Source organism: Phycodurus eques, chromosome 16, assembly GCF_024500275.1.
Source record: "Phycodurus eques isolate BA_2022a chromosome 16, UOR_Pequ_1.1, whole genome shotgun sequence".
NCBI lineage: Eukaryota > Metazoa > Chordata > Actinopteri > Syngnathiformes > Syngnathidae > Phycodurus > Phycodurus eques.
In genome coordinates this window covers 22696798-22722995 of record NC_084540.1, presented here as the reverse complement: position 1 = coordinate 22722995, position 26198 = coordinate 22696798, and the positions used below count along the sequence as shown (strand labels likewise).

At 49.9% G+C, this 26198-nt stretch overlaps 1 protein-coding gene across 8 annotated transcripts in view; it reads right to left on the bottom strand.

Moving 5' to 3' along the window:
- LOC133414377 (axin-2-like) overlaps nucleotides 1–26198 on the bottom strand; it is a 62558-nt gene that overhangs the window by 22625 nt on the left and 13735 nt on the right. For 3 of the 8 annotated variants that reach the window (XM_061699680.1, XM_061699679.1, XM_061699681.1), the window contains exon 11: nucleotides 25163–26190. In XM_061699680.1, the coding sequence (XP_061555664.1) occupies nucleotides 26064–26190 (127 nt within the window). In that variant the 3' untranslated portion in view covers nucleotides 25163–26063. Of the gene's footprint in view, nucleotides 1–1109; nucleotides 1367–21340; nucleotides 21457–22659; nucleotides 23390–25162; nucleotides 26191–26198 lie in introns of those variants that run through there. The other 5 variants (XM_061699672.1, XM_061699678.1, XR_009770008.1 and 2 more) reach the window with 4 other exon arrangements.

Genomic DNA, 26198 nt, shown 5'->3' with positions numbered 1-26198 from the left:
AGACAAGAGCGATCTGGCCAAGCAAAATGACAAAACCAGTGAAAAGTTTCGAACAGACAAAAGCAGAACATTCACAACAGGTTCAGAGACAGTTGCGCTGTCTGGGAGAGCTGCAGTCTTTCACTCTCTTTAAAAACCACAGAGACCAAGTCCAAAACCTTGGCGCGCTGACAGATTCCAATTTGACTTTCAGCAGTCAAAGCAAATCAATCACTAAAACAGCCTTCTCCCAGTTGAAGAACAAGGGTTGCATGTTCCAAGCAGACCAGGAGACGCTAACGCATGCTTTTATCTCCAGTAGACTTGACTATTGTAAGGGTCTTCTGACTGGACTCCCCCAAAAGAGCATTAAACAGCTGCAGCTCGCGTTCTGACCGGAACACGAGTCTCTACACTGGCTCCTCGTCAGCTATCGAAAAGACTGTCAATGAAATTATTTTGGTCTTTAGCCGTAAAACTAAAAGTTGATTTATTCAGCACGGTCTCTATATCACGTATTTTCCCCTATTGCGGGTGCTCTGGAACGTAACAAACGGAGGTTCACTGTACTCGCTATCGACGCGTTTCCAACTGTTTCTAAGTGTTAGCTAAGCCGGTAACAACCGGACATGTCAGTTCCAAACCTAGTAGTTCACGACTCGAGGGACACATGACACAAAGTCCACGCGGGAGGGCCGGAGGTGAGACTCGAACCCGGAACCTCGGCAGACGTGCGAACCGCTAACTCGCCGTGCTGCCGGAGTTAGGATTCAGGGGAAACTGACGCGAGGCTAACGTTTGACTGATTGACGAATTCATTCATGGATTGCCGTATTACTCCTGTGTATCATTCGGGATTAGAAAGTCTCGCTCGCCTCGTCTCTCCGTTCGCCCCGTTCTCGTTCCGAGATGGCGCCTCCTCAAACGATGAACTGGGGCTATCTGCTCATTAAAAGCTCTTCAAAGCCTCGCATTGATGCAAAAGCTTCCATTTGAATGTGTGCCGCGCGGCTGCCGGGCTCAGCGTAATTTCCCCCGGATTTTTACGATAGGCCTCTCTCAAAGCGCTAACAACAAGCTCGCTCTGAAGACGGCCAGCGGACTTCATCGAGTCCTCGGAAAAAGCGGGCCAGTGCGTATTTGCCAAGGCTTTGTTTATATATGCTGACAAAAAGAAACGTAAGATTACATGGAACTAGTTGGACTGGCAGTGCGGGGGAGATAAGAGGTGGATAAGCGTCGTTTGAAGATAAAAGTTGCGACGTCCCGTGATGAAAGTTATTGTCTTGAAAGTCCGGAAATTGGTTTTTGTCTGTGATGTGGCACCTTCTCCTGACATTTCCTGGATTCGAGAAGACGGTTGAACAGAAAGCTCCTCCGACTGCGCCTGGAAGAGGAAGACGAAGAGAGTGGAAAACCTCCAAAGCTTTACATCTGGAATTCCTCATAGGCGGGAAATGTTTGAAGTGCAAATCATAAACATTAACACAAGTTTGAAAGTTTGTTATGATCCAAATAGCACTCCTCTCTTTGACTAACTTTTAATTCTACGCGATCAGAAACGATTCAGGGGTCGAGTCCAACCTATGTATTGGAGTAATCCTATTTAGCTGTGTATTTGCATGTGTGCGCGTGTGGTGGCAGACGTGTCACCAGGACCATTGACTTCAGGCTAAACCCTTCCTGATGGTTTTTTTTTTTTTTTTTTTTTTTTTTTTTTAAGACGCAGATGGAGACCGGGGGCTCTTGACCTGCGACCCGCGCCACTAAATCACATCAGTCGTTCGGCCGGAAGGGGCCGCAGGCTTTCACCGAGCAGATGGGCAGCCGCGCACGTGCTCTCGTGCGCACGCACGCACACACGAGCTGAGCTGTGCGTAACAGAACGGCGGCTTTCAATAATGTTCAGTATACTTCTTAGGATTAGTACTGTGTCGGTGGTACATAACGTAAGTAACGCAGTTTGAGAGCCACAGATCCATGTCACGGTTCGGCATCGTGGTGGAACGAAAGATCAAGCACCACCCCTGAAAATATCCACGCCACCTGGCACGCATCCCCTGCAGTTCCTCCAGTGGAAAGGGGCTTCGTGATCCCTACAAAAGCCTCTCAGGTCCCCTGGGAAAGTTCCCTAGGCGGAGACGGCCGCACAGCAGGCACCTTGCATTCCTGGCATAGCACCGAGAGCGGCAGACTATCTCCGCGTCTGACCGTCCACATCTCGGTTGCCTGGAGACAAACAGGAGAAGTCGAGGGGGCATGTGACCACAGGAGGGAAGCCCGAGAGGAGGGGGGGGCAATGGAGGACTGGCGATGTTTGTTTGGGATTCTTTGGATTTTTGAGACCAGTGGTGCCAACTTGGTCTCTGAACTCCCCTGGTCTGAAAAGGAGAAAGGTTGATTCTCTTTTTGATCGCTAGCAGTAAACTAAATCCGCAAGCGCAGGGAGCCCACGCAACTCCGCACGGGAAGGCCCGAGTTGAGATTCAAACATTGGACCTCAGAACTGTGAGGCACATGCGCTCGTCGTAACCACGTATCCTACCAAGACTTTGCTTTTCAGTTCCCGCATGTCCCAAGTAAAATCCATTAAGGTACGCTTGGATGAACCAGAAGAACCGGACTGGCCAGTGACCTAACCCAATGAAACCTCTTCGCTTCCATATCTTGAAGGAAGACTTCCCAGAAAAGTGCGTGCTTGGGGACTACAAGTGCATATTTTCACCCATTTTCACTTCCTGTAGGTGTCATGTGCAGGTGTCCTGAAGCGTTTGTCTGTATAAATGTAATGTCTAACACACGGAGGCTCCAATGAGATCATGAGAATCGGGAAGAAGAGCTGCAGACACAAGCCTCCTAACATGTTTGCACTTCAAGGCAGCATGACGGAAAGCAAACATTTCCCCACTGGAGGACATCATTGGAAGGGAGTTTTTTCAAAGTGCCATTTGAAAAACACATCTATGATGAACTCCACCAGCGCATGTTCCACGGTAACAAAATATGCCCTCGCAGTCTTATTTTTGGGGGATACCTCAGACTTCCCACTTCCTTCTGCTTTTAGTTTGTCGTTTGCCGGGCGTCCTTTGGCCAAACGCTCCGTGCCCTCTGGGATGTCATCGGCTGCTGTTCGACCGCCGTCGTCACGCTGCCTGAGGTTTGCCCTTTCGAAACGCATCCGATGGCGTCGGTTCCCTTTCGTCCCCTCGGACGATCGAGGGCGCCTCCAAACAAGCGTGTCATTTGGGCGGTGATGTCATGGCCGCGGGGAGGCGTGTCACGTCTGAGGCCCTGGGAAGCGTCGAACGCACGGCTTAGCTGTGGTCCGGGCTCCGCGGCGTAATGACTATGATGCCATTTACTGCCGACTTTGACTTTTCTTCTTGCTCTTCGTCAAAGGAACATGCGTAAGCATAATGACATCTGCACGTGATGTGAAACGTTTTGACAGTCTTTGGATGAATGTTTTCCCCTCCCTTCTTCCGTAAAGCTATCATGTCAAGACTCAGTTGTTTCAGGAAATATCGCTGTCCCCACAAAAAACGCTCAAAATGAGAACGTACAAACGCCAGCCAAGCCCGGATGTAGCGCTGTGGCTGTCACAACTGGAAAGTGGGGGAGATCCACATGCAAACTCCAAACAAAACCCCTTTGACAACGTTAGTATGAACAACGAGAAACAAATGTTGACTCGGAGTCATTTATCCAACCGTCCATTTTCACGGCGTGCCAAGCAAACACACACTGCCTGCACGGAGGTCCGGCGAGTCCCTCTACACGATCATTGACGACCGGAAGAAAATAATGGATGCGTTCCGGCTGCGTCCGTCGAATCGCAATGCGGTTGGGCGTTCTCGTTGCGCTCCGTTCTGGATCGAGGAGCATCTGGCGAAGGTTAGCGTCCATTTTAGTCAACATTGGGGTGAAAAAGGATTTCACTGCCAAAGACTCAAATCATTGTCTTCTGTAGCATAAACAGAAGCCCGTTTCTTTCTACGGTTAGGTTTAAAGGTTTAGTGGGTAAGGGTTCGGGTGTTTGGGTGTCAGGGATTAGAGAGTTTTAGTGGAAAGGGTCAAGGTTGGGATGTTAGCGTTTGCTGCTAACAATTAGGGCATTCTAGTTAGGATGGATTAATGTGTTCGGCGAGAGGGTTAGGATTGGGGTATTTGGGTTAGGTTAGGGGATTTGGGGAAGGGTGTTAGAAGTGAGGGTTAGGATTACGGAATGAAGGTTGGGGATGGTTCGGGTTAAGGGATTATGGAATCAGGGTGGTATGGTTAGATTTATGGGATGAGGTTTGTGGCGTTAGGTTTAGGAGATTCGGCTCACGCGGTTACGGTTAGTATGTTAGGGGTGACGATGACACGGTTAGGGGTGCGTTCATGTCGGCGAGTGTTCCGACGTCATTGCATATTTAGCACATAGAGTGTCCACACAGAGATGCTCCGAAGCCGCTTGAGTATTTATCCTCTCTGGGATAACGTCGCATTCGGGCTCATCGGCAAAAACGATACCCGCGCAAACTAAGCGTAAACCGGGGGTTTCGGCCGGTCCAGATGGCGCTCCTCGATACGAGCGCGGCCGGTCAGGCGGCGCGCCAAGCCGGCACAAAAGCCTCCGTTGTCGGCCGCACCTGTGCGTGTTTGTGCATAGCGGCCGTACTCGGCCGAGGATACAGAACACCTTGAGTCAGAATGTGCAGGTGAGAGGTCGCTACCTTGGAATGGCCAAGATAAGATAGTGAGGACGCGCAAACACGAGCGCCACGGGGACTGCCGCGGGTCACTCTATCATCCAAAATGAAAGAAAACGATGTTTCTGGACATTGCGTAGCCACGCCAGCTCTTTGCATTTCAGTCGGAGTCTCACCGTGATCGTTGGACACAATTGTTGAAACGGTCCGGTCGGTGGGCGTCGTGCGTCCACCTCGTTAGCCCCGATTAGCTCGTATTTAACTTTGTGTCTCATTCCGTCTCGTGACTCATCATCCGTTCCTTGTAACTTGTCGTGACTTTCAAGCATTCCTTATTCTTGCAACTGACTCATAGCAAGCGTTGACCCCGTTTCATGATTGACCTTCTCTTTTTGGATTCTGTTGAGTGTCTACCAGTGCACCAAACCTGACCTGTTTATGAAACAGCGGACCTCTTCGGACTCTCGCGGAGTCGGTATCATTTTCGACAGCGCCGGCCGGCCCGATGTCCAAAGGCAGCGCCGTTTCGTCTCTCCTTGACCCCGAGACGTATTCCGTCAAAGGTTAAGGAAAGGTGGCATCAAAGTTGGGAGACGTGACTTCACGAAAAGGCCTGAGACTTTTTGGATCTCTCTTACCCTTTGAATCTTGGGTCGCACTTTGGTCGACTTTATTTCTATAGCTCTTAATCACAAAAGAGTCTCAAAGGGCTTCACAACGATTCGTCTTCTGTTCACGTCAGTGAAAACCTCGTCGAACGCTGCGTGTTATGGAAATGAATCCGAAAGGGCTGGCCCGGGCTCAGAAAATAGACCGCTGCAGCATTTGGCTCCTTTCGGAACTGTAAACAATAGCGTATGTGATCACGAGGTAGCTCCATGTTTAGGCGAAGCGAGCCAGCAGCCGCATTCCGTGCATTTTGTCTGCTTGAGCTCTCCTCTTTCTTGCGAGGAATAAAGCAGAACCATAACTTGTTGTTTTGCTGTTTACTACAGTACTGTAGAAACTATCGACACAGCATTCTGTTTAACGAACATAATGGAACTAACTGCGTGGAATCGCCGAAACAGAACATTTGGGGGGAGTGTCGCGTTATTGGCACATCTGCCTCACAGTCATGAGATCCGGGTTCGAATCTCCAGTTTGCACCTGTAATGGATGCACGTGTCCAACATTGCCGACTTCATAAACGGACCAAAAATCCACACAAGCCCGGACATACTATTCATTCATTCATTTTCCTTACCGCTTATATGCTCACGGGGGTCGCGGGCGTGCTGGCGCCCATCCCAGCTAAGTGCGGGCGTAGAGGCGGGTACAACCGGAACCGGTCGCCGGCCAATCGCAGGGCACATTGGAACAGACAACCATCGGCACTCCCATTCACACCTTCGAGCAATTTAGAGTCCTCAATCGGCCTCGCGCGCATGTTTTTGGGATGCGCGCGAGGAAAGGCGCGGGGAGAACATGCAAACTCCACACAGGCCGGGCTGGATTTAAACCCGCAGCCTCACAACTGTGAGGCACATGTGATTTAGCAAAATGAAAAGTGCCATAAGACTGACGTATAGAAAAGCGACATTTGCAAACGTGAACTTGAAGGCCTTCCTTCCGTGTGTGCCTTCTTGACAATCAACAATATTCTACAGTACTGTATTTTAGTTCTGTCTGTCTTCTTCGTTGGTGGGCCAAAGACAATTTTCCACCTCGGCGGACAAAAAAAAGAATTATTATAGAATATTTCACTCTGACAAACTGAGCCCGGGACCTCGAGTTTAGAAAAAGGCTGCACAAAAGTGGGCGCTGCACACCACGTATGCACTTGGAACATTCAAAAGTAAATAAAAAAGCAACAAAACAAAAAAAAAACCAACTGAGAACTTAAGTTGTTGTTGTTTTTTTTTTGTTTTCCAAAAACTTGGCTATATCCAAAGACGACAACAAAGAAAATGACAAGTAGCATTTCAATCCATGGGGGATTATCCTCAGGTGCAAGTACACAACTTCCTCCCTTAAAAAAAGTAAGCCATTGTTGCTTTGTTTCAAATCCTGCAGGATCCAAAAGTATAAGTAGGTTGCATACGCCGGTTGTGGGGAGGGGGAAGGACGAAGAGGATATGTTTACAGTCCCGCAGACGAGAACCGAGGCGTGTTGAAAAGTGCGCTGCCGAAGCTCCGGAAGGATGAGGCGAGGGGGCGCGGCATTCCGCAGCATTTCGCAGCGCGACAGCCGACGCGTCCGGATAATTCGGCACTTCTTGATTGACAGATGGACAAAATGTTGACTTGATTGGCAGGCGACTGACTGTGCAGTAATAAGCTACATTTGGTTACAATGAACCTTTGGGATCAATTGTACTTGTTAGTACGAGAGTCGGTTTAAGAAAATGATGCTTCTTATTTTTGTTAAGAAGAAACACTACTTGGACTCCTTCAAAGTTAGCTACATTCCGCTCGCTACTTTTATTTGTACGCGTTACCGTTCGCGTGATCCAATTGTATTGTTGGGCTCCACCGACGGAACGTCGCCAGTAGCGACGTTTTCACCGATCAAACGGAGCCAGGAAGTCGCACGGTGGCGCCCGAAAACAGCATTTTCCCACGTAGAAACGACCGTGTGCGAGTGGCAGTCAGAAGAGGCGCGACGCCCCCGGCCTCACATCCGAGCTACCAAAAAGAGCAGCAGTGTCACGCGCCGTCTCCGCGTCACCCTCACAATGCCCACATCGCATGCCTACAATAGATTCGCAATTGTTGGAGTTCAAGTGATATTGTCTGACGTTGTATATTCCTATTTTCTATTTTTCCTAGTGAACAAATAATGAATTAACAGTGACTCACCGGTACTCGAGGAGGTTTTTGTCCGTGCGTGCCTGCTTACTCTCTAGCAAGTCATTCTTTCGAGAAGTACTTTCAAATGTGATTTGAATGGTGTTAGCCTCTCGCTGTCCCCGCCTTTGCTGGTAACCCGCAACCCGTCCTCTTCTCTTCCCAGCCGCGGGCCTCGCTCGCTATCAGTTGCCGTGGCTTTCGTTCTCTCGTACATGCACTTCCGCTTAGCCTCTTACGACAGGACGCCAACTTCCTTGTAGGCTTAAGAATGTGTTGATTTTTATTTGCGGCCAAACCCTCCAGCACGTGTGGGTCTCACGTTTCCGCCACCAGGAATGCGCAAAAATGAGACAAGAGGTAGATTCACGACAAAGACTTTAGTGCTTGTGTGCGTGCGTGCGTGCTTGCGTGCGTGTGTGTGGTCATCCAAGCCTACCAAATAGCTGCAGGGAAAACGACATTCCCCGTTCGTTTCCCTTTCGCAGCATTAACAGGTAACAGGCTGTTTCGCGCCAAACCGATCGGGAAGTAATCACGTTCGATCCAGCACGCACCTGCCGGCTCACGCGCACACACGCACGCGCAAAGGCCGCTCGGCGTGGCCTCCCGTCGAGCGAGCGCAACGGTATATTTTGGAGCACCGAGGATGAAGACGACTACGATGATGATGATGATGGTGATGGTAGTGGTGGTGAAGCCACACACACACACACACACACACACACACACACACACACACAGAAGCTTAGTGCCAAGCGCTCAAGGCTGAGGAAGCTAAGAATATCCAAATAAAAGCAGAGCATGACAGCAGGAGAAAAAAAGCGCTCAGGTGTTGTTCCGCACGGGGATTCTGGAAAAAAAGTGGAAAGTAACTCTGCTCCTCAGCAGGCCTCCACTGAATTTAGATTGAAGCTACACACAATAAAACCTCTCAGGTGGTACAGTACGTAACCAAAAGCATCCGTTACTTTTACTGTTTTCCTCATGAATATACTTGGACGTTTGCCAAATACAGTTCCTTGTCCCACCAAGAAGGAGGAAAGTCCTTGTCAAGTGAACCTTTCTTGGCAATTTGACACAGCGCACAGAAGAATGTTGTCAAATAGTCATCATTTAAACGAAAATTGCACGTACATAAAACGAGACTTCAAAAATCGTCATGAAAATCAAACACATTTTGCCCTTAATTTTGAGCTTTGATTGAATTAGCCCGTTTTGAGGGGGCAGTCCTGTCCTATGCGAATGAGCCACTTCCTGCGTCAATTTCCTTACCTGAGGGGGAGCGCGACTAAGCCCTGACGCAAGTCGCAAAACTCGTGGCGTCATTGATGCCCACCCAAAAAGTTTTGTGATATCCAATCGATGGCACACGGCGGCAGCAAGGGTCTTTTCTCTATTAGACAAGGCTACGGCCTGACGAAATGAAGCGCCTTCTCTCACTCGGACGTAGTTGCTTGGCTCCAAGATGCCAGACGACGGCAAGAAAGATCACACGAGCCCCCCCGTCGAGTCAAAGGCTTTACGAGCCACATATGCTTTATGGGCATCGGTGCAGGTACGTTTTCACAAGAGTCAGCCTGTAAATACATTTTTGAGAAGTTGAGAGCGGAGTCTGAAAGATAAAGATTGCAAAACGTTTTCCGACGAGCTCCTCCGCCGCCGCACCCCCTCCTCCGACAACAGCCTCCTGTCCGGGCGGAGCGTCGGTCGGCCCTTGGGGGGGTTTCCGGGGCCTTCGCCATCTCTGCTCCCAAAAACCCCGATGTGACTGTTCACATCTCTCTACCTTCAAATCCCAACTGAAACCCCCGTATTATTCCAAAGTGCTTTTAAAGGGTAAATCTGTTTTTTTTAATATATTTTAATATTTTTTTTATATTTCTATATTATATATTATATATATTTTTTTTTAAAGACATGTATTATTCTTCTTATTATAAAACAAGACACCCACCAGTGGCGGATGAAGTCAAGCAGCCCCTGAACGTAACGGAGCCTCCGCCATGTTTCACGGGAGCTACAGAATTGTCTTTGTACACACGCCACAGGCAAAATCGTTGGTACCCTTTTGTTAAAGAAAGGAAGAGGGGAGAAAAAAACAACGGTCGCAGAAATAACTCAAACGTGATGAGACTGAAGTTTGCCAAAATGCTTTTTGACAAGACACAAAGCTCCTGGGAGAAAATCCTTTTGGACTGGTCACGTCAGCTTTATGTTTACAGTCGCACAACTGAAGCGTTCAAAGTTCATTACGCTTCTACGTGTTTCCCGGGAAACAGTCGATGTAGTTGTTGCGTAACCCTAGCGACGACAGAGCGACCGAGCCGACAAAGCTAAACCTTAATCGTTGCCTCACGCGGATCCCTCAATAGGTTGCGAGCGATACGTTTCGACGACACGCGTCGCGTCGTCGCGTCTACCGACCGGCTAGCATTCCGGCATTCCTTCGTCGAGGTGGGACAATGCTTTGAATCAGACAATTACGGCCACGTCGTTAAAATAAGAAATCAGCCCAAGGTTGTATTTATGACGATTTTTCACCTCTACGACCCGAGAACCTTATCGCACAAGATTGTTAAGCCCGGCGCACACCGAACGCGGCTGGCAAAACACGGTGGGCGCGCATCAGGCGATTGACCTTCGCACACAAAGCGAACTGGCTGCGAGCCCTCGGGAAAGGACGTTCGGAGGCAGCGCATATGCTTTTATTGATATTATTATTTGCCATTGAACCACAAACAGCACGATGGCACGATTGTCACGGTATTAGCCAGCTAAAGCGCGAGAAATAAAGGCGAGCGTGTGGACATTTGACGGGCTGTCGTTGCTTTTCTCGGCGTGCGGCACTTTTCCGCACGTGAAATTATACGTTCAGTTAAGTGTTATTGTAAAAATGGATTTCTACAACCGTGTGCCAGTTAACGTTCCAATTGTATAAGACGCGCGCACGCAGAGACGCACGCTCTTTGCCAGCCTCCCATCTGGAGATGAGGCAAGCTTTGTTAACATAATGTCAAACAAACTTCAAAACAACCCCCGTCTTAATCCTCTGCGCTCTTTCAACCCTCACACGCACGCAGTATCATCTCCATGCCTGTCGCCGCTTTGCTGTCAGAGAAGCGTCGAGGCTCCTTCGCACACGGTGTGAACCGCCATACGCCCACAAAATAGGGTTTCGAATTCCCACGTCGACATATTGAACAACCTCCGCTTGTCTATATTTTGCCAATAACGCCGGCCTTCAGATTACAGGAGGAAAAAGGGAATAAATGAAGAGGAAAAACGTCTTCCATCCTGACGCACCCACACACACTGCACGCTACAATTAAGCAAATCAAAATAACAACATGCCCTGTGATGTGTGTATAAAAATGCTGAGCAGGCCCAGTTGATCTCGGTTTTGGACGGAGAACAGACGAAGAACGGGGAAAAGATCTAAAAAGGAGCGAGGGTTCATTGTCGGGGCGCAGACAGCAGCTTCAGACATGCAGATGCTCTTTTAAGAGTAAGCGAGCTGTGATTAAAATGACATCTGCATTTGGATCACAGAGGAAGACAACATTCAATTTGCTCCGCCGCTTTGGTCGAAGGCTCCACGAGGCACTTCGGGGCTTTTGCTTCTGCGTTGTCGAATGTTGTCAAAAGCACAAAAGGGATCCATACGGTATTCATTCTTGGTATCCAGTTGTCCTTTGACATACGTCAAGCTTTGGTCAACAGGGAATCGGTACAGTTTGTCCGCTCCTGATCTTATCTTCTTACAAACGCCAATGATTTGCCAACAGAAAACCCTTTTTTTTGCGGCCACACGTATCGCACGTACCAGAAAGCGTCGCACCGGCGTTCCGAGGTCGCGGACGCAAACCTCGAGTCCGGTCTTCCTGTTCGCCCAGTGCTCGGGTGGGTTTTCCACGGGTACTTCAGCTTCCTCCCGCATTCCGAAAATATTCCTGCGAGGTTAGTGCAGACTCTAAATTGTCCCTATTGTGCTTGTGTTGATTTGCCCTGCTGGCGACTGGTCCATCATAAGCTAATTTGACATTTTTTGTTTGTCACTGTCCTTTTTGTCCAACTGTTTCCACATATCGAATGATGAACTCATCGCGCGGTGTGAAATGCGTCTTTGTACGAAAACAAACTTCCCATCTGGTAATGTTGCGCTTTGGCAAGATCTGTGTGAAAGTAAGAAGCGAATAAATCCCGACTCCTCCGCTAAATGCTCCAATTTAGCAGCAATGCAAGCAAAAGCAGCTGCGGTGCAGATACTGTTCCTGAACTCAACGGAACCACTAATTGGTCTCATCTTACATTTGAGACTATTGCGAGCCCGACAAAACAACACCTCATGGACACTCGTGTCGGACGCTGTCGCGCAAGGCGCCAAGTAGCTCCTCCGTTGCAGAAATCGACTCACAGGAAGACGAACGGATGAAAGCCGTAACCTTGCAATCGTTAGACGGTCACGCTACCTCTTGACGAACTCCGCGCGCAACTAACAACTGGTGTAAACACAAATGCCCTCTGGTCAAACGAGTCCTCCTTTGCTGCATTCTTGACATTTCGGTAGCGGCTCACCACCGGAGAACATTACAGAGCAGAAAGGTTGTCGCCGTCACTGGGGGGGGGGATTCCTTTCGGTTCCGCGGGCTCGGTCCACTTGGCCTCCTAATCCCCGTTTGTACGCACCAAGCGGCACAATTTCGTCTCGCGGTCAAAAGTCGTAAAGGGCAGCGGAGTAAGTGATCCGCACAAAGAGCGGAGCCAGACACCACTTGGGTGTTGACCCATTGGCTGAAATTCAGCACAGGTCCGCTTGTGTTCCTTTTCAAAGAGTTCAGTAAACTATCTTTCCTTCGAGGTCCAAGCCCTTGGCGAGATGCTTTCTCGTCCCCCCTTTCCCTGGTGTGTAGCGGAGTTCATATGTGTTCCACTGGTGTCGCTTCATTTGCTCATTAAAGCGGAGTGCGTCGTTAAGGGGGACGGGGGCGGGTCAACGACCTTAGTGACGTGTGCCGGACACGATTGATTGCGACCGTCGGGCCTCTCGGCCGGGTGTCCCTCGGTGTCGGGGATCACGCGAGCGCTCGCTAACCTCGGCTGGCTTCCTGCGGCCGGGGGTCCCGCATCAAAGACCCGACGGGGGATTTGAGCATTTTTAATCAGGCGGGCGCAGGACGCCTGATCACCTTCATCACGACGACACGGACAGCAGATGGGGAGGCGATAAACGCAGGAGCACGGAAGAAGGAAATTTGCGTGGATGGACGCACCTGCCCTTCGCTTGCGCCTCAATGGGCTCACCGCAAACCACAATCACAATGGTAAACATATTTGGAAATGATTACAGCGGTGCCTTCGCTGACGAGCGACCCAACTCACGTGTTTTTGGAGAGCTCATTTTTTATACATAAACTAAAATGGACTCTTTTGTGACCCAAATGCAAACGGTGTATTCCATTGAGCGCTGCGAACATTTAGTAAATGAATGATACAAACGCACACGCGTGCGCCCGCACGCCATTTCCAGACCTTTGATGCCACTCCTCAAAGCAGCGACAGGGGTGCGCATGGCAGGAGCATCTCCCCACCCTTCCCTGCCCCCCCGTCCCCCCCGCCGCGTCCCGGGCGACCTCGCAGCGAGGACCGCTGCATACTTTTCATTTGATCAGCTGATAGGAACCAACACATTGGGCCCATCTCACCCACCTTTGAAAACAGGAATGAAGGATGTGCACGTGGCGGGACGCGCATCCACCCGAAGATTCCCTGATGTGCACAAGACATGAAGGCCTGTGTGTGCGCGCGCGGACGTGCGCACGCATGAGAACAAACGTGAGCGAAGAAAAGCGGCTCCCAGCAGTCAGCAGCCCAGAGCGGGAGGCTGCTTTCTTTCTTTCTCGAGACGCAACCCGACGGCATCGTGGGAAATAGACAGGAAGCCGACGAGGATGTCGCCACACAAACCGGGCTCGCCGCATCATTTTTTTGTGGCCCGCTAAAGTGAAAACGTTGTCGACATCAGGTTTCTTGCTAAATTCATTTGTTCGTTTCATTTGTCAAAGAATCGGGACCAAAATGTTCATTATGAGCATATCTCCCCCAAACCTCAACAAGAATAGTCGAAAGAGGACGTTTTCAGCTGCACACCGGCACAGAGAACCCGATCACACGCGTGTCCGTACGCAAGTAAAGATCGACGATTGGCGGGTATTGCCTTGCTCAAGGGCACCTCGGCAGTAGGCAGGAAGGGGACCGGGATCGCTTCAACTCGGAGTTGCCTTTTGTGTCTGCAACTGCGATCCTCCGGTTCCAAAGCCATATTCCTTACAGATGTGCTCCCGCCGACCTAAATTAAAGGCCTCGTCCGGGATTTGACCCCTCGCACCCGAAGCGAGAATCGCACTTCGAGACCAACGAGCCGCATAACAAATGAGTTGATTTAATATCCGCGCGATATTTTGTCCGAGCACCGTCGCCGCGATTACGACACATCGCAGGGTCTGCTGCGATGTTGGTGTACTGTCAATATACAGTGAATCAAGTGTAATATTAAAAGTGAGCAGCAGAGGGACCTGTTTGGACACGCTCATAAGATTAGCACTCATGGTCTGGCAAATTAAAACGCTTCAAACAACAGACGGAGCAGGCCAGAGCGTTGTATACTTATCTCCTTGCATGATAACGATGAAAGACGACACGGGAAAGAACGTACTTTTCCTATTTCGCTCGTCAGAAGCAAACCACTGCAGGCTGGCGGCAGCCGCACGAGTGCGCCGAGTGCGTTCGGGGACACTGCGGAAATGGGACTGAACGTGTTCTTTTGGAATACAGTAAGTACACAATTGTAAAAACGGAGTACTCGGAAAATGATGATGTTTTATCAGAATGCTTGCGTTAAAACGCTGTACGATCCATAATATGGATTTGCTTTTGTTTTGTAATATAAGAATCGATGAATTGAATCAGTTTAGTTGCGACGCGTGAACTGATGAAGCCCGCTCGGACGGGAGGCGAAATGTCTTCCGAGACAAACAGAACGGTCCGGTTGCGATCGAGTCAAAGCCCTGAGAATGAAATGACCCGGATGAATGAGAATATTCGCACGCGGTCGGTGAATCCGTCCGTTAATATAGCCGGAATACGTGGAGGAAAAAAACCCACACAAACGCGCACGCAAACTTGAAATTCGAACATCGAACCTCGAAACTGCGAGGCAGATGTGCTAACCACAACCGTACCGCACTGCTGCTCTATCGTCTTTCCAATGGGAAACAAATGTTTCGGAATTACGACACTGTCGGAGATCTACTGTCACGTTCCAATTGATTAATAAATCACTCGAGTGCCACGTCGTTAATGCGCAACGACGGCGGCGATAATGCGGCGGGCGGGCGGTGCGCTAAAAGGGGAACTTTGGCTTTGTGGGGCTAAAGTGGCAAAATGACTGCAGAGTCTCCAGCTGCAGTTCAAAGCCTATCAGCGTTTGAATCTTAACAAGAAAGAGAGGGGGGGGGGGGGGGGGAGGGGGAGGCCTGTGCGCATGGGGAGCGAGGGCCACAGCCCGGCGGCTTAGATCTTCACACACGAAGGAAAAGACGTTGGCCGACATCAAAAACACAAACATTAAAGGCCGCGAAGACAATCGCATCAAGACCCACAAGAGTGCTGACACGCACAAAGGCAAAGAAAACAAATGTCACAAACACACACATGGACACAACGCCCCCCCCCCCCCCCCCCCCCCCCTCGCGGCCAGCTGCGGGAGGTCACGCAGACGTGACAGTTGTGCGATCAGGCCGACATTAAGGCCCGGCGCTTTAAACACGCCCGTTTGAAGTCGCACCAAAGTCAGACCCCGGGATCTCTCATCTCCCATCTCCCTTTTAACGCCGCAGCGCCGACATTTCAGTCTGGCCCCTTTTCATGCTCCCGCTTTTGAATTCTGCCTTTTTCAAAGACTAATTTGAACTTCATCAAGGCTGCAAAAACAGGCAAAGGCACGTCATTAAGATTCTTCCGCCCGGCGTGCTTCCTTTCGCGGCCGTTCAAAAGTCCGCCAAATTACCGGCGGCCCTCTGACGCGCGCCGATCGATAAACACGCCGCCGTGCCTCGGTAAGTGGCCGACATAAGGAGGGTGTTTAAACCGCTGACTTTGTGCATCCTAATGCGGAGCGATCGTCGCGCCGCTAAAACAGATCTGTGCTCTTTGAATCGTTTTGATGTTGGAAGAACGCAATCTGAAAACGGCTCACCGTACATTGTCGGAATTTACCATCGAGGCTAAACAAGAAAGAAAAACCAACAATGAAGGCCGTACATGATTAAACGAGAACTCCGCCGGTATATCATATCACGCTCCGCCGGCCGGGAGCTATCGCATTGTAAAAACAGAAACATGTTGCCTGCGGGATTACAATTCAGCGCAATATCGGACATATTATGCAAACGTGACTTTTTAATGGCTTGTCTCCAAATAGTTGGGCGTCTGGATTTCAAGTGTGACCAGGTGAGGGAATGATTCAGACTCCGTTGTTAAAACGTGCGTGTCCGCACGAAGACGCTGAAAGGCTGTAGTTTATACGCCAGGCCTGAAGAGGCGCTGTCAAGCTGCCACAGGAAGTCACCCAAAAACAGAGAAGAAGAATTGCATAGGACGTCAATGTTGGGGTACCGGAGGTGAGCAAGAAAGAAGACACGAGTGCGAAAGCCCAGATCAGCGCCCATCGGTAAAGAACATTATAGAACAGTAGAACTGTATGTTCAAGAGTTCAAAAGGTGCTTAAGCGTCTAGAAAGTGTTCGTAGGCGGAAGGCAGAGGTAATAAGAGCGTAGGCAAGATGAATAAGTCTGGAGAGCTTCATACATCTTTGAAATATGTATACATTGGAAAAAAGATGCGGCGGTGGCTACTTTACTTTGCGGGGGTGGTGGTGGCCCCCGCAATAAACGAGGGATTCCTCTACTTTCTGTGTTAATGAGCCATTAACGAATAAAAGGCGGTGTGTCCCTGCTACCCGTCGCGCCGCTGAGCTCGACATGCGCATTCGGAGCAGTCCGAGCACGAGGCTGAGAATCTCATCTTTGATACGTCGAATGCGTATTTGATGGTTCAACTTCTGCCGGAATATTCAATGATATATCGCGTGCAGGTTTCCGGCTACTGATACTACATCCGGTACGTCCCACCCAAAAATGACCTCCGGTGGCACCCCGGCCACCCGACTGCTCCCTCTCCCTTTCCCGTCGTCCATCATCACCACGAGTCAAATCAAATAACAAAGCGGTTACTACGGTTCTATCAATCGTCTATTTGAAGCAACAGACGGCGGGTTGAAGCGGATGCGAAGTCTTTGCGGTACACATTCCCATCCAAGCGCGCTTCACCGGCAGCTCGAGAGGCCCAACTGCGGTCAGCAAAGTCCGCCGCGAGGATCCTGCTCCGTTTGGAACAACTAACATGTTTGGGTGTGTAAACCCCCCGACGCGTCCCTCGCATGCCGCTGACCGAGCCGATGTTTCTGTTTACTCCTCTCAGTGTTTCACACATCAAACGTGTGTTTGTTTACTCCGACCGCCCCGTCTGCCGGCCGAGGACGAGCAGAAGCGACTCCCCCCCCCCACTCCTTACACGTCAGACTTTTTTTTTTCCTTTTCATCTGCATCACAGCCTCCCTCGCTTCGATTTTTCTAAAACCTTGCACTGCCTTGCTTTGGAAAAACCGGCAAACGCTTGTCACTTTCATATTGCTCCGTTGCTTCTTCTGCCGGCCTGCGCGTGTGGGACGCACACTGACCAGGAAATTCAGTTAGCACACACTCTGATAAAATAAATATATTATATATGTGAACGTGAGTGCCAACGGTCGTTTGTTTCTAGGTGCCCTGCGATTGGCCGGCGACCGGTTGGTAGGATTATTTATGACAGCTGCGAGACAAGGTACGGAAAATGGATGGATGGATGTGCCGTAGATTTGGGGATTTGAAAAACGGGTGTAAATCACGTCGGATATCCGTCGACGTTTTGGACGGCGGGTGTGCTTAAGCAAAGATGCAAAAAAGCATCATCAGCATAATGCGTTCCCAGCATAGTGTGTTTTTTTTTTGGAGCGCACATGCATATAAATGAGGCCCTTCCCCAAAAAAAGTTGTGCGGTGTTTTTCCTTCCCGCAGAGTCAAGGCAGGTTTAGTGTTCTCGAGCTTCCACTGTGGCAAATGCACCGAGCCCGCAGGCATCATGCTAATATCCTCCCACTCACTCTCAGCCAATAGAGGGGCTGCGGAGAAACTTGAAACTCTGGACGTCTCAGATGTTAGAAAACAAAACAAGCAAAAATGACAAATCGCTGTAAGAAGCACATCCGCGAATGATCGTCGTCATGTCAAAAGTTTCTCCTGCTGACTTTTGCGATAACGTGGATCGTGCGGTCGACCCGCCGAGATCCACGCCGGGCTCCGTCGTGTTCGGTTTCACCGGAGGCGAGCGCGAGCGCATCCGTGTCGTTTGATAATCAGCGAGATGTTTGGATTATGGATGGATGCGGGTCAGTGTGAAGACAAGCAGTCATCTCGGCATGCGCAAACAGAAAGCACATGTTCCCCGAGTTCTGCTTCTCTTCACGGCCCGCCGCGGAAGAGAGCAACCTCTCACCCTGGGAAAGAACGTGGAAGCGCAAAAGATCCAAAGACACATGTGGCTAGCCATAAAACTTCACATGCACTCTGAGTACCCCTAAGCCCCCGCCCCTCCCTGCCCCGCTTTTCCTCCTTCCTCGTCATTCCCGAAGCCCAGACTCCCATCGCCTGCGAGCGCTCTGCCCGCCGAGCCGCAAGGAGCCGCGGAAACAATAGGAGAGGGGGAAGCCACACGAGGCGACCATCTGAGTCGTCTGGCGGGCAAAAACAAAGGCGTCGTGGGGGGGCGTCGTTATGTAGGCTGGCGACGGTCGGCGAGAAGGTGGCCGCGGGTCGTCGTCGCGCCGCAGGGGAGGATGCTCACTGATGTCCCCTGGCATCCAACCTCGGTCTGCTCACCGGGCCGCTTTGCCGCACAGGTGGCAGATTGCACTTGAAGACCTGGGTGTCTTTGGACCGGTCCGCGGCGTACCCCGCCGCCCGCCCAAATCTTCACCTCATTTTGAACGAGTGCCCGTCCATCCATTTTCTACGGCGTGCACCCTCCTCAGGGTTTAGCACGAGCTGCAGCCAATTCCAGATGACTTTGGACGGGGACTGGCTACACCCTGGACCGGTTGCCAGTCAAAATTCATTCATTCATCATCGCATTTACACATACAGACAATTTAGAGTCTTCAATTAACCTAACATTCACGCTTTGGGGATCTGGGAGGAAGTCGGAGTACCCGGAGAAAACCCACGCGAGCGCGGGCAGACGGAGCCAACATTTGAACTCTCGGAACCGTTCGGCCTGCCGCACGCCGACCGACGTGGCTGAACGCGACTGAAGTCGGCGACTCTTCTCCGAACACCAAGCGATCGAACACCGCTCGCCTACCGGCACGCTGCGACGGAAGAACTGCCATCCTGTGGCGGGGTTTGAGGATGCACATATTTTTAGATTTTCAATATAATATCAATATCTTTTTTATTGAACCGCAAAAACGTGGTGCAATTGTCCAGGAAGAAGCGGTGGTCACAAAGACAAGAAACGGAGGAGAATAGAAGAGAAAGTGTGGCTATTTTGAGAGGCTGGGCAGTTGGCAATGACTGAGTGCGACAATTCGGTTGATTTTGGTCGCATCGCTCGGTGTGCGGCGGACATTAGGTAGACTGACTAGTTGACCACGCCCTCTTTTGGAACTATTGAAATAGACAAAGAAACATTTTCCCAAATTCTGAACTGTACAGTGTCAGATAGTTACAGGATTCCACTGTACATAATCCAGCGTCTTCCTTACGGGGAAATACAAAATGAGTGCATTGTTCCGACCCGCCAGTCGTCATCTCCTCTAACGGTATCTTATCTTTTTATGACTTCCCGCTACTCGAATGCCCATCAAAGTGAGGCCTTGATGCCGGCAAACGCTGCGATCACAACCCTGTCCATTCCAGTTCGACGGACGGCGTCTGTCTTGGAGCCCGAAGGCGCGGGAATACCAGGTCATATGACCGGACACGTGGTCGCACGGCTAGCGCGGCGGCGCCTGGCCAGGTTCCAGATGAGGCCCCCCTTTGGCTAGACCGCGGTCTCCCACGGCTGTCCGGGACGACGCCTGTGCGGAACGGGCCGTGAGGCTGAGCGACGTTGCAAATGAGGGGGTCCGGGGCCCGAAATTGGGAGTCTAGCTTGCTCATATACTGTGCGCGTCTTTGGTGGAATGTTTGGAGTGCTTTTGAGACTGACAGGGAGCTGTGTTTTCGCTAAGGCCTCGGCTGGAGCCTCCGCCGGGCCGCGATCACAACCGCTTTTGGGTTTAGGGTTCACGTCGGGGGCCCGACTCGATAGACACGACAGACCTTGTCGCAAAGACGTCACACGTACTTCCAGATGGCAGGAGACAGAGCGATCTCAGTTGGCACCATTTAGAAACCAACTTTTTGACAACGGCAGAGCGATTTTGAAGGATGATTTGAGCCTTCTGCTCTACCATTGTCACTTGAACGTGTGAAGCGTCAATTGAAAAGATGTAAGTAGGAAGGAAGTAAATGGCTTGCGAGCATTTAAATGGCAGGCAGTCATCTACAAGCGGGCTAGCCGTTGTTTTGCTAAATGGCCAAACATTTGACAGATCCCTGTAAGATGCCGCCTTCCATTGAGCTTCGGTTCCCAGTCTGTCCCTTTCGAAGTGGCTACTACGTCTTGCGATCCGATCCGTCCGACTCTCTCAGCCTCCTCACGCTCGGGTTCCACTGGATTCATTTAGACTTTTTTTGAAGGCAATCGGAAACCGAAACCTTTTGGGGTAAATTGGAGTCTTTCATATCATTTCAGTTCAGGTCAGCGGTGGTCACTCTCTTTTCTGCCACCCAGAAGTACCCTGAAGCCTATTGTATACAAACATTATGAAAGGTCTACACCCCCTTTTTTGGAAAAGGACAATCGCGTGCTGACGTCAAAGCCTTGATTCCAGCCAATCAAGTCACCGGTGCGCGATGCCGCTTACGCTTCCTGTTTAGGTTGCCGCCTCGCTGACGTTCACAGCCGGAGCCTTTGATTCAGACCGCAGGTAGCGGATGCTGGATCGCGTCGGCGGGGAACAATAGCGTGCGAGGATGCGGACATGCGGCGGCAGGATGGCACGCAGTCACGGGGAGGCAGCGAGACCGGCGTGTCAGCAGCGTCGCAAGAATGTAAACAGAAAGCACAAAACAATGCACAAGGTCCAGAAGGCGCTCCTGCTAAGGTTGGGACACGCAGTGTGGAACCAAATGGGAATTAAGGGATGGATTGCCAGGACTGGGAAGCAGGATCATTTGCCCCTTTCGGGATCATAGCGCACCGCGACCCCGGACCGGTCGGCGGTCAGTGGCCTCCTTCAACACGGAGACCCCGCAAAACGGCCCCATCGCATGATCCGGCATTAAGGCGCCTACCTGTGCTTTTCCCACCCCGCGAGCAAATAATTACACGCGTGACCACGTCAGGGCTGTCTGCTTTGACGAATGTCGGACGACAACATAGCTTTCGCTACAAAAGAGCTCGTCCTGTCACCGACTCCGATACTGCCTCAGACGACGGGAAAGCGGCGGCACGACATCCGCGTCACGGTTGTTTTGACACAACATCGACCCGGCGGGGGAAAAAGGCAGCAAATGGCCGACTTGCACAGACTCCGTAAAAAGTTAGTGGTACAAAAAAGAAGAATCCTACTGACCTCGGGCCATCCATTTGTTTTCTATCGTATATCCCAATCAGGATCACGTCACCCGACAAAAGTCCCACCGCACCCTGGACCGGTCGGCAATCAGAAGCCGCTTCGACGCAGACATCCTGCAAGGACATAAAGGAACAAATCAATAAATAATCAAATCAATCAGAGCTGTAACAGAAGTGTACGTCGTAGGACACGCATATCTTGGAGCTTGAATTCGATGACAGACAATTGTGTGCATTCCAAAGTTGTGGGAAGGTCTGGGGAATGCCCTTTTGCGTTCCAGTAAGACTTTGCCCTGGTGCGCAAAGCGAGGGCCATAAAAAACTCCCACAGACACGCTGCGAAATATTGTTGGAAGTCTTCACAAGAGAGGGGAAGCGGTTTGGATCAGCGGGAACGAGACTCGCTAACAAACAAAAACGCCGTTGAGCCGTTAACCTGCTCCCGCTGTGGTGCTTTGGATATTGTATGTGTTTTGTATACTGTTGCTATTAAATTAGCAGGGCCGGTGTTATAGCTGCTCATATTTGCCGTTTGTTTAACATAATGATTTACTGTACTGCGTCGGTGTTTGCGAACAGACTCGGCGATAGGATGAGCAAAAATAGGAAGGCTACGGTCTGCAGAGTAACAAGAATTGTGCCCCCCGTGAATTTTAGGCGTCCCCCTTAAGACTGAGGTCTGGGTAAGGAGACAGAACACTAAGGGCAGCAAGAAAAGGGGCTGCTGCAGCAAAGCGCAGACTGCGGAGCCAATCAGCAACCAGCAGTGGTTTTCCAATCAATTGTCCAAGTCCTCTCGAAAGACCTTCCGATGCCTCCTCAATCTAAAAATCGCACCGTTTCTATTTTTTTGCCCCTGAACGTGTCGCAGTTCAACCAAGTGCGCGGCTCTTCCCAAAAAAATGAAAAAGGAGTCAATTTAAAATAGTCGCCGACACACAAGAGGCGTTCGCAAGGTCCTCCTGACTCGAGGAGCGGCGCTGAGCAAGCGCTTGTGAAGAGTCCAAAGGGTGGCCTTCAAGTGTATGCGCTGACCTTTGCTGATGAAAGGAGGCCCCAAATGGTATTTGAACAATCTCATGATGCCCTTTCAATATGAAAGACACGCTACTTGAAAAAGGAGGGAGGCGGTGCGCATGCCAGACGCCGGCCGGAGAGCTGTTACATATTTACGCTGAATTACGGATGACGGCGTCGCAAACGCTGTGATAAGACCAGTTAAGAGCAAAACGACTCATTGGATGGGTATCTTTTCGCTGGATATGAGGCAGGGAAGTGATAAAAGACTCAATGACATTGTGTTGTATTCAAAAAGCAGCTATTTGATGTTTTTTTTTTTTTTTTTTTTGACAAAACGCTCCTCGTCCAAAATGATTCATATCCTTTGTCGATGGTCATATCGTCGTTGTCGGGCGGAAACCGCCTCTGTCCAAATAGGGTCAATTTCGTATTTTTCACAAATCAATACAATCGGGGTGTCCGCACTTTGTCATTTTTTGATGCGTTATTATCCGATTTAAAGTGTTACAATACAAACAGCTCGAGAACCGAGCTCTTAACTCTCTTGGACACTTGGAACTGTCTTTGTGGAATGTCGTAAAACTGCGGCTCAACCTCATTTGACGGAAGCCGTGCGGCATTATGTCACCTCAACATTGAAAGTCGGATGTTTTTTTCGACAATAAGTGAAAATAGGTTCGATACATTGGAGTGAGCCTCTTCTGTTCAAAACGGATCAGTGTAAGGCTTTGGCGGCCAAGGAAGTGGTCAGCCACGAAGGGAAGTTCGCGTGGATATATTTCGAGCTGTTGCGCGGCTTGAGCCTTTTCATAATCATCCTCATTCCACACGGCAAGATCTTAGATGCAGCTGCAGAGCGAAGGCCATTGATGGTCATTTGGTGCGTCTTCCACTTCCAAGTGACAGGACCGATAGTTGGCACCTTCTTACCAAGCTTTATGTTGCCGCTTTCTTTCGTAACCCAGTCCAGCCTTGTGCAGGCTCTCCGTCTTTTGACTGCTCCTTTTTCCTTTTTTGTTGGGTTAGACTAGAGAGGAGAAGAAATCGATTCGTCAAACAGGTGTGCTTCATACATATGTCCACTTGAGATCAGAGGAGTATTGATAATCGTCGGAATGTACACAACAGCCACATGCGCACCAGCCAATACGCGCGAGCATATCATTCTGGCTCAGTTGTTGGGAACCAAATACTGATAAAGTCCCCTCCAAAAGTATTGGAATGGCAAGGTCAATGCCTTTCTTTTTGTTATATACTGAAGACATTTGGGTTTGAGATCAATCGAGGAATATCAGACGAAAGTTCCGAATTTGGCAGCACGGCGGAGGAGCGGTTAGCACATCTGCCTCACAGTTCTATAATAGATCTGATCCGAGTTTCCCGCTTCTCTCAGCTTCAAAATGCTTTGCTTTTCTCCCATAGACAGTTCTCTGGTCTGCATGTTTGCTTAACAGCAAATGCAGTTTTCACGTGAACCCCAAAGCCAAAAACAAGCACTCTTATGTTTAAGCAACCAATCTAAAAGGGAACACCCGAGCAACTCGAAACACTTTTGCTCACTTGAAAAGAGGGTGGCTTCAAGTAAAAGGTGCTTTGCCATCCAGAGACCTTGAACTGAAAGCTGGAATTCTGAACTTTGGTCTCATTCATCTTTTGATCTGAAACCCAAATGTCTTCAGAATACAACAAAAACAAAGGAATTGACCTTGCCGTTCCGATACTTTTGGAGAGGACCGTATATATCCCCCCCCCCCAAAATCTGTCTATTACCATTATAAATAACAACCATAAATACTGGGGGCTGTTCATTTCTGTGAGCAATATAAATTTCCATGTGACTGTATACAAAACATATCAAAAGCACATTTTGGCACAGGAAAGAGACTTTTGAATCCTCCTCTGTTGTCACCGACTCCCACGTGGCGCTTAGCTATATTTGTAGACCCGGATGCAAGTGGGCGTGTATTTTAATCTGCCGCTAAAAATAAGATGGAAAAATTCCCTATTTACGTGTTTGCTAAGGACGACATCACGGTGGCGTTTTAAGCGAGCTATTTCTGAAATTAAAATTACATATTTGCGAGCCGCTGTAATTACACGTCTTCTGCCGAATGGATGCGGCGTGCCCGAGCCCCGAGACAGGAAGTCGCTATTAACCTAGGTAACGCGTTGTTTGTTGACTTGGCGACGCCATGTTGTTTCAGCGTATGACGTCACGTCCCGTGTAAACGTTTTAAGGCCAAACAAGTTTGAAGAAAAAAAAAAAAAAACATTGCCACAGGAGGCCAAACGGTTTAGCGTGTAAATAGCATGTTTTGCCTAACAGTCTCATTACCGTGCACTTTAAGACGCACGCTTGGCTTGCACTTAAAAACACAGCCGGGCTCTGGCGGCCAAATTAATGCAATGCGCTTTAATTTCCAACGGGGAGTAAATTAAGAGCTGATAATGGATGCAAATCTGACAAGAGATTTCTCCAGCGAGGATCCGGCGAGTTGCGCTCGCCGCAGCAGGGTGGGTGTGGATTGAAGTTACACACACACACACACACACACATACACATTCCAATTAAATGGCGTTCCATCCATACATAGACTCCACACCGCAACAAAACCATAGGAAGCCATTTGCTCATTTAAAAAATAGAACATTTTAATAAAGGCTACATCTCTTCATAATTACAATAATTAAAGTACCGAGCTCTATAGAACGCATAATTTACAGTTTTAAGTGGAGCTGACGAAGCCATGTAAAATATTATAAAACATAAAAGGATGATGTAATAAGATACGGATACAAATGCATAAAAATATCTTTACTTTTTTAGGCCCCTTGTGAAAACCAAGGGAGTAAGGGGACCCCTTAAAACGGGGTCAAACACGGCAAGAATCCATGTAGGCACAGCTGCTGTACTCCATCCCAACAGGACGTAGTGTACATCATCATCATCGTCGTCATCATCCTTGCAGCACACAAATCAACTCAGTCACACGCGCGCACACACAATAAGCGCATTTGGGGAGCATGTTCCGAGAGCTTCTGTTGGTCAATAATCTTCGGGATGTAAACACGTTTTGTTTTTGTTTTTTGGGTGGGTGTGGTTGGCGGGGGGCGGGGGGGGGTTGTTGAGAGCTCTTTGTGGACGCGAAGGCTATTTGTGCAACGCCTGCGCCACTCAAACAAAGGCACTGCGACCAGTCGGATCAAGGCGAGTCCCAGAGAGGCCAATTCAATGAAATTAAAAGTGACTCTTGGGGAAAAAAATGGGGGGCACAAATAGCACTGCAGTAGTAAATCTAGGATTGTCCCCCCATGAAACACCAGAGGTATTTGTGAAGTTTGCAGCCTAAAAAAAGAGAATTTCCTTGAAGAAGTGATGATCACAGAAGAAAGAAAAGCAAAGTTTCCTCCTTTGGTGGCCATCACCAAGCAGCATGTCCACGGCGCAAGTGTCCGTTGTGGGGCCGGCGGGACCGTCTTCAATAAATAGCAATAGAGATCTTTACACTACAATACAAGCGTCACAGGGGGCGGGGCGTGTCGGGCCGCGTGCCAGTCCGGTCCGCTCGCTTGCCGAGTGGTCATTCACCTTCACAGTCTGTCGCCGCGTTTGTGGGGAACTTTTGAGTCCACTGGAGAAAAGTCGCTGGGTCGTCCTTCGTCGGTCGGCTCCCGAGCGGCCGTCGGACCGCCGGCGTCTCTCAGTCCATCCTCTCCACCTTGCCCAGGATCTTGCCCTCGTAGGTGGGCAGCAAGGAGCCGTCGTCCGACACTTCCTCGAAAACGGCGCCGCACTTGAACTCGTCGCTGGCCTTCTTGAAATAGTACCTGCCACA